The following is a 9313-nucleotide window of genomic DNA, read 5'->3' on the forward strand; positions in this document are numbered from 1 at the left end:
GGGGGACAACTTACCAGGAAGTAATTGGGTTTTGATTCAAAAAGAATGTATTCCTCTAAAATGCTACCATTTCTTTTTCTGCTTCTCTCTTGCTCTGACCCCGATGCATCCCAAAATTTGCAAAGCAATTATTTCTCACATGAAGCTGTGCTTAAAATACTGAAAAATATAAGTTTCAGTTGTTGGTATTTCTTACTAGTACACTTAAGACAAAAATACGTACAGCAAAACAGGTGCGAGTTCCCAAGAGATACAAAGACTTTATGAGGGGGAAACAACACCAGGAGGATAGCCTGGGTATTCTGCCTGACAAACACTGTGTAGACTAAGTGCTACACTCAGGTGGCACCTACATTTGGGAACAGTAGATACCAGCTCCATACTCTTTACTCCAAGAATCTCTTACTGGAAAAAGCAGTGGAAGCTGTACATGAGGAATGGCCTAAGCTAAAATGTCAAGAAGAACATTATGTCAAGAGTATTGGCTACAAGGGAGTTTATGAGATAATCAAGAGGGAAGCAATGACAATATGGCAGGAGCCACAACTCAGCAAGTGCTGTGCTTCAGAATGATGGCTTTGTGCAGTTTTGCTAAATTCGAATGTACAAGATCAGCTACTGGTACCACAAACAAACTTGGAATATCAAATTCTTTGACAGTATAAAAGTCCTCAAGTGACAAACATTAAAAGTCACTTAATGTGTATACTGATCTCTATTTTGGTTCCCCCATTTGTAATTTTTTCTCGTTCAAACTGATGGATGAACTGAACGCTTTTAATTATATCCAGGGTATGACTTTCAGAATTGCGTTTCAGCTTTCCCGTCATACCATACTTCTGTCCAGAGACTCCCTTACTTCATTAAGATGGAAAGACATTTCAACCACAAAAAGCCAGAGTAATTGTGTTTTAATCAACTGAGGTGAACATAAGCTGCTACCATCCTAAGTGCCCCATGACATAAATGCAGCACAATACTGTGTTGCCTGCTGCCAGTGGGATGGAGAAACTGCAGATTTGCCTGGTGTAGAAATATGAAGCTAACAGTTTCACTTAGGTTCAATGCCTACCTTGCTGAAGTTGACTCAGATTGAAAAGCACAAGATCGATATAAAGTAATTCAGTTTGTGCACAATATGGGCACAGGAGAGGGGAAAATGAGGGTGAATGGCTACCTTTTGGGGAAGTAGAATACTTTGACACAGACTGCTTAAGAATAAGCCTCAAGTCAGAGTTCAAAGTTCTTCATATAGATTGCATTTAAACTATTAAATTGCACGCTGGGCGATGATAGGATTGAAACAAAAACTTAAGCACTCAGGAGGAATGAGTTATGTGATTTACAAAGGAATGTGCATAGGAAAGGAGGCCCATAAGGACATTAAAAAAACCCTTACCTTCAGTAGCTTGGCAATCTATTTACACTTTCCTGAATAAGGGAAAAAAACAGCTCTTTACTCAGAGTCATACTTAACTACGTAAAGCTCCAAAGGGCTACTTTGGAGACTGAGAAATAACCACAGAAACATTCTATCCATCCCCCTCTGTGAAAAGGACATAACCATCAAACCTGTTGAAGTTTTCAGTTTCTTTAACTTGCTAAGATGGACTTAAGAATCTGGTTCTTTGCCACTAAGTATAACGGGAGACCAATGTCACATACCAGAACCATGGATGCATGAGAAGATGAGGTTTAACATTTGCACAGCAAACAAACATTGTTTTATTTAACTGCACTAAAAAAAAAGCCACAATTTTTCTATAAATTTTACTTCAGACGCAGTATGTTTTTTGTCATAATCAAAACACAATCCTGTCAGATGTTGCTGTTAATGAACATACCTCTGAAGAGTATGAAATATCCCACCTAGATTTTCCCTATAAGAGACTTTTTTTAGCATCAGTATTGCTGGCAAAGACAATGGTAAAGCAATAAAACACAAGTAAGTTTCAAATTGAGAAGGATCAATTAAAAATTGGTTAATCAAATGCAGACATTTTTGTTTCTGGAAATACTACAAACTTCCTCAGAAGTGCTAGATCAGAGTCAGAGTAGAGACAGAATTCTTTCACAGGGAAAGAAAGGGAAAGGGAAATAAATTATTGGAAAGATTAGAAGCATGAATATTAAGAGTAGAAGTACAAAAAGGCCTGTAATTATTAGCCAAAACCAGAGATTGTAGAAGCACAGAAGAGAAGCCAATAACTGCACCTGGAGAAATACTAACATAGAATCATAGATTAGTTAGGGTTGGAAAGGACCTTAAGATCATCCAGTTCCAACCCCCCTACCATGGGCAGGGACACCTCACACTAGACCATGTCACCCAAGACTCTGTCCAACCTGGCCTTGAACCTGCCAGGGGTGGAGCAGTTACCACTTCTTTGGGTAACCCGTTCCAGTGCCTCACCATCCTCACTGTAAAGAACTTCTTCCTTAGATCTAACCTGAACTTTCCCTGATTAAGTCTGAATCCATTATCCCTTGTCCTATCACTATAGTCCCCAATGAAGTCCCTCCCCAGCATCCTTGTAGGCCTCCTTCAGATATTGGAAGGCTGCTATGAGGTCTCCATGCAGCTTCTTTTCTCCAGGCTGAACAGTCCCAACTTTCTCAGCCTGTCTTTATACGGGAGGTGCTCCAGCCCTCTTATCCTCGTGGCCTCGTCTGGACTTGCTCCAACAATTCCATGTCCTTCTTATGTTGAGAACACCAGAACTGCACACAGTGCTCCAGGTGGGTTCGCATGAGAGCAGAATACCATCAAAGCAAAAAGAAGTACTCTTTAACAGCCCTGTTCTCCATGATGGCTTTAAAAAACAGGAGTCGTTGGGAACACACACCACTTACCAGGGGCAAAATTATGTCATTCTCACAGTCAGGTTCTTCAAGAAGTTGCAGCTTTATATTGCATGCAGCCCATGTGCCCTACAACAAAGCTTACTGAAGGATCCTTCTCTCAGCAGCTCAGTCCCTAACCTACTGACCAGCTTCACACAAGCTGGAAATGCTTCTACAGTCCACAGTCCATTGACATGTGGCATGTTAAAGGTGTCTGCAAGTGAGCATCTGATACATCCAGAGATGTGCAGGAGAATCTGGGCCTCAAAACTACGGTGTTCAGTGGATAAACTGCATCTCACTACTTGAGCAATCATCTGCAATGTGGTGAACTGAACACCATGATTAGAGGTCAGACATCTGCATGCTAATCTAGACATTACTGAAGACCCACCATGTGAGTCTGAATTTCAGTTTTTCAAAGTAAAACTTGATCAGTAATATGGGGGTTTGAGACAATCAATATTTGAGTTTGTAATTCAAAATATGACAACGTAAAATGTTGTTTGGCTATAATAGCAAATGCAGCTATTAGCCTCTGCTTCTCACATGTGAAAAGCTGGAATAGTAGCAAATAACTTACTACACTTTGCAATGTGAAGTTAAGAGAAAAATCACTAGATGGTACATACTGTAGCAAAGGATATCAGAATAAAATATTCACAGAACTTCTTCCAGAAAAGCTGCATTACAAATACATTCTCCAATTTACTCTTACAATTCATACATAAATAAAATCTTTCTTGTCATATATATAATTATTTTGCCACCAGATACAAAAAGGTGCCATAAAAGTGAAGGGTGCTATAGAGACTGCTTGCCTGCTTTCACTTGAGTGACAGGCAGATTCTCCGGTCAAACTGCAGGAGGCTCAAGTTTTTCCTGCACGCAACCCCACATTCATAGAGAATACAGTAAAACTTGGTTGTGTTATCTTTACCATTGCAACAATTAGTGTTAAACAGACATGAAAACACACACTCTATGTTTGAGAAATACATGACTTCACAGGTCTCTGTAAAACACAATGATGCATGTCCTGTCACTAAGTATTTTGGTTTGGCAAGTGCCCAGGAGCAGGAGTGCATCATTTAACCAAAGCATTCACTTAAAGTTTACTTATCTGTGGGAAATGATACTACATACTCGTGGCTTCATCAGGGACTTGAGGTTAGATTATATAGGTTCACTTTATAGATTTGCTTCTTCCTTGATGCACAACTGAAGAGGTGCTACAGCTTTGTTAAGTCTTCTTTACTTCGCATCATTAATTTTGTCTGTGTTAAAAAGAGGTTCTGTGTATGTAGCTTAGACGGGGACTTTAAAGGGAGTATTTCCTAATCAAATAAACTCTAAGTTCTAGGTATAAAAAGGATATATAAATAGTATACAATTAAAAGAGGTACACACACATATAAATTCTATTAATTAGGCCACAATTTCAAAATAAAAGCATTTTTTTCCAAAGGATTTATATATTTTAAAAGTATTCCAAATATGTATGCTACATATATTTTACATATACAAGGACAAATAATTTACAAAGGTAGTAATCTTAAAAATAAATTTCTTTAATGAGCAATTTCATTCAAATATGTAGACAATTAGACACCAGAGTAAGTTAGGATCAGAAAGGGGCAGTTCTTTTATGCTGTACAAGCTAAGAGTTCATATTATATGATTTTTAAAAAAAAAAAAAAGAAAAAAGGTGATCTGATATGACCAGTACTTTAAGGAAGATCCTTTTCAAACTAAATTTTTTTCATGCTGATCAGAAATCTGAGTGCTTGTCTATTACTCTTGCTACAATTAAGTAGTTCTTGTCTCTGAGTAAAGACCCAAGACTGGAGTGCATGCCGACAGGACACTTGACACAGATATGTATGCAATGACAGTAACAGCCCTTCCAGAGTAAATTTCACAAATAAGTTAGGATGAAGCAAAGAAGTGTACGCTGTGCTCACAGAAGCCCATTAAGGGATGGAGTCACAGATGCAGACTTGAAGTTATCATTTTTGTTGAAAAATATTTCAGCTGTAGTGTAGTCTCAGAACAGAGGAAAACACCAGAGACAAACCAAAATTAGGTCTTCAAGAGAGATAGAGGAGAAGGCAGAGAGACAAAGCTATGTAATATTACACGGGGAAGATGAAGGCCATTTTATTGTCTTGCTAGTAGCATTTTAAAAGAAAAAAAAAAGCTCACAATGGGTTCGACTATATGGTAGGACTGGCTGAAGCATAAGGCTCGTATTTCATGAAAGGGAACAAAAACAGACATAAAACATAGGCCAAGCTCAGGTCTGGAAAGTAATGGTTGCACAAGGGGAAGAGAAAAGAACATCATGAAAACTGACATAAACGATGTACAATTGATGGAATGATTCTGTCTCCCAGCTACTCACTCTCTGAGCACTAGTGAGATGTTGGTTGTTGTGTCTGGCAGCAGACATTTAATGATCCCTAACTCATCTGGGTGCAGACGACACCAGTGGTTTATTTGTGGCAAAAAATATACAACCATGTGGGCAACAACATCTGAGACCTCGTAAGTAACATGTATAGTAAAGATGTAGCATAACATTAAATTTAGATCTGTATTAGTATAGTAGATCTGTACAACTTCCCTGAGCTCACTGCGCTTAAGAATCTTTTTTCTTTGTAGCTTTAAATCTGAAGTGACAGACTGTATCATGAGAAAGACAGCTAAAACAAGCCAACTTTAGAAGTCAAACTCAGAAAACACAGAAGAGACTGGCAAGTGCTTCACCAAACATTTACATTAAACATGAATTGTTGTCTGATTACATGTTAAAGCCAGTAAATGAAGAAATATTTCTTTAAACAGTTACTCATCTTCTACTAGCATTTCTGTTTAACTTTTAAAATACAGCATATCCGTGTAAAGTATAAATCTCTCAAGTTACCTTTATGAAACACTACTACAAAAACGTAATTAGTTGTAATTAACCACTGCTAGATGAGCCATAACAACATAGAAATAACCACGGCAATTTTACTTAAAAACACAAGTCTGTAGATGTGATTTAACAAAAAAAAAACCAAAAAAAAACCAAACCAAACCAAACCAAACATGATTGATCATGTGAGTTGGCTTGCATGAACTATGCATGCACTGTGTTTTGAGACATTTCATAGTTCCATGAAAATTAATCTGAAGGGACTGAACTAGCCCAGTGGTGCTTTCACTTCCAATGCTCTGCAATACCTTTACCTGCAATTGTCCTTGTCAAAAAGGCTGTGGATTCATCATGTAGACTGATTAAACTGAAGTCTTCAAGCAACTGAATTTCTCAAGCTAGAGTGGCAGTGATGATAGCAGTTGAAAAGCCTCAAAATAATTTCATAAATGAGAAGTGTTTTCCATTATACATTCTGTATTAACTTATACTTAGCAGAAGTTAGGAACAGTAAATATGTCCTACACATCTGCTGCCTTCTAGGATTTTCACATCTTTCTTATTACATTTTCAGGTAGATATAACTAGAAACCAGAAGATTTGGCAAAACACAATTATGTATTGTTTTGTCTCTCCAGAACTCCACAAACATTACCTCGCTTACATGTAGCTCCACTGTTTGTTGCTGTGCTTTTACAGCAAAGGACAGTACTTAATTCAAGCTATTACTAAGATTAAGTACCATACTATCCAAAGTTGCAGGGGGAGAAACCACACAAGCTTTGGTAAGTGCACAAAGAACAGCATTTTTTTTTAGAGCTCTAGCCTAGAATCACGGATTTCAGCTGCTTCTTGTTCTGCTACTGGCCGTTTACCTGAGGTCAAGCAATCACTTTTCTCCATCTCAGTTTCCCTATCTGTAAAAGAGAGGTAGAGTCATTCAATCCATTTCATAATTGTTATGACATATGTAAATAAATAGGCCTTCCATGGAGTATTGTTAGTATGAAATACATTCATTCTGATTCATCATTGGTCTAAGATTCTATGATTCTATTTATCTTTGCATTAGCAGAACTTGCCCCTGTTTTCCTTTTAGTTCCTGAAAGGACACTCTGTTATAAGTCCAGCAAAAAATTAACCTAATGTTTTTATTTTTACTAAATACTGACTTCAGTTTCTTTCTTTGTTTAGGGATAAAATATAACATGGGATTCCAGCCACCAAGAAAAGTAAGTTTTCAGAACTACATAAGGAAAATTATACCCATATTCTGAGTATAGAGTATGGACAGAGATGGCTGAGATAAGGCCACCAGACTGGAGATGAAGTATTGAAAAGGAAAGATGCATCAAAGCTTTGTCATGAAGCGCAAATTTTCATTTTAAAATATAAACATGATAAGCTATGCAATTTTAGTTTTATGAAGTTTTTCCTAGACTGGATATTGCTAAACGATACTTAAAACTTTGCATATATTAATACCGTGTACGAAATCGTGCTGATGAAATAATGCCTTGAGAGGCAGTTTGAAATAGGCGAAAGAAAAATACTGGTGAAATTCCTCCATCTAGTGGCTGTTGGAACACTGACAGCAGCAGTGAATGGCTGTGGTGGGCTGCTGCTGGTTCATAGTCAAGGACAAGTGCAAAATACGCAAAGGAGCAATTGCGCAGCTGCCAGCTGTTCCCCAAAAGCCATTGCCTGGTGAAATCAGTGATGTGAGTGACATCACTCCATCTTTACAGCTCCAGCTTGACCTTCTGGATGAAGGGTTACACTGCAAAAGACATTCAAATCATGGCATTTGAGTTCCTCAAAAACTAGGTTCATCACCAGCATCATCATTTCAGATGTGAATATCTGGGAAGTCTGAATTTTAAAACCTTGAAATATCAGCCACATCATGAGTAAATTAGATGATTGAATTTCAGCCGCTCTGTAAAGGGTAATATTTAGAAATACACGTGTATTCTACATAACGACTTCGAAGCATCTCTAACTACCAGAAACAACCTCTAAAGGTGAGAGCAGCGTACAACAAGCACCCCCAACAACTGAATATGTAGTGCTTTGCATAAAAATTATCAACTGGTTTCCCAGTACACACATCAGACACCACCTCCATTACAAGACATTTTAGAAGCCTATGTTCTGCAACAACTTGCATAGTGGTCTAAAAACTGTACTTAGTACTTACCTGTTCTATTAGACTTTTGTATAATAGTTATCAATTTAAGCAAGTCACCTAGAAAATATGCAATCTGAATTTTTTCTTCTTTTGTCAACAGTGTGTTTTATAATGAATACTGAGTCTCTTTTTGAGACTTTTTTTTAAGCCTCTCACCTTTAAGTAAGGAGGAAGCAGGATATAACCTCCATGACAGCACAAGTTTTTTAACTTACCTATAGCATTGCTTTGTTCAGCCAACAGACTTGTAAAACCACTATTACAATTCAGATTTAATCTGCCACCTTGAAAGAACATGACCCTCCTAATACTCACCCTGTACACCTTAAAATTCATCCAGTATCTTATTTTTGAAGCCAGTTTCAAATAGTGTCAGGGAGCAAATAAAGACTGAAAATCAGAAATTTATTATTTATAAAACCTCTATAGAAACATTAATTATTTTGGGCAAGGAATAAACATTCTGCAACTACAATCTACTTCCTCTGTTGAAATACTCCCTGGAGGTTCATATGCCACTCATCTCCCAGGTGAGCTCTTAAAACAGAGATGACATACAGTTAAACAGTGGCCAGAACCTGATTTTAGTCTTAGAGGCATAAACAAGTAGACAGGGATTTAATACAGCTGCTTTGAGAAGCCCGAAGTAATGGAGCACATCTGGCCTGTGAGATCCACCTAGTGAAAAGAAGTAGGTCCATAGAAGCATGTTGCTTACTCTGTTTTCAGTTACCTAATCCCAGCCACAGATTCATTCCCACCCCTTGCTGCTTCTCATCAAGTCTCAATTGCTTTGGTCCAAGGCTCGCCTCACTCAAGCCTCCCTTTGTGGTCCTTACTCATGCTGTTCTCATGAAACCCACTTCTCTGCAAATCCTCCATGTTCCACTTCAGTCCCTTCTCTTTCCTCTTCCCACTCTTGCTCCCTCTACATCTTCAGTCCACCTTACAAACATTATAAACCTTCCCCATCAAGCTTTACTCTGTGCACAACTTCCCATCCAGATCTGAACTGGAATTTACCAGTTCAGGTTCATCTCAGCCTTTGACTTCCCTGTAAGCACAGAACAAGATGACAACAGCCCATACCACAGTGCAGGCCCAGCACAGAGGACTTGCAGCAATGCCTTTTGTTGTACAATTCTGCTGAGCTCAGAGTGTATGAAAGATCCACATTAAGTTACACAAGCTGTTAACAGTGACAAACACCTTCTCATTTACTAACATCTGTAATCTATTTTTTCCCCATCAGGACTGTATTTCTAGCAACAACCAGGATAGAAGTTTAAGAAAAAATACCGTAGACAGTGTAGCAACAGTAAAGCAGACCGGTTCATTACACCTCTCTCGAAACAACC

At 38.2% G+C, this 9313-nt stretch overlaps 1 protein-coding gene across 1 annotated transcript in view; it reads left to right on the plus strand.

Annotated features, from left to right (window-relative positions):
- Positions 1–9313, plus strand: part of CHST8 (carbohydrate (N-acetylgalactosamine 4-0) sulfotransferase 8) — a 129919-nt gene that overhangs the window by 119547 nt on the left and 1059 nt on the right. The window contains 3 exon segments of the mRNA XM_010013377.1: positions 6959–6996; positions 9208–9309; positions 9311–9313. The exon segment at positions 9311–9313 is cut by the window's right edge and continues 1059 nt beyond it. Of these exon segments, the coding sequence (XP_010011679.1) occupies positions 6959–6996; positions 9208–9309; positions 9311–9313 (143 nt within the window).

The sequence above is a fragment of the Nestor notabilis genome, unplaced genomic scaffold (assembly GCF_000696875.1).
Source record: "Nestor notabilis isolate BGI_N333 unplaced genomic scaffold, ASM69687v1 scaffold11854, whole genome shotgun sequence".
In the NCBI taxonomy this organism is placed as follows: Eukaryota; Metazoa; Chordata; class Aves; order Psittaciformes; family Psittacidae; genus Nestor; species Nestor notabilis.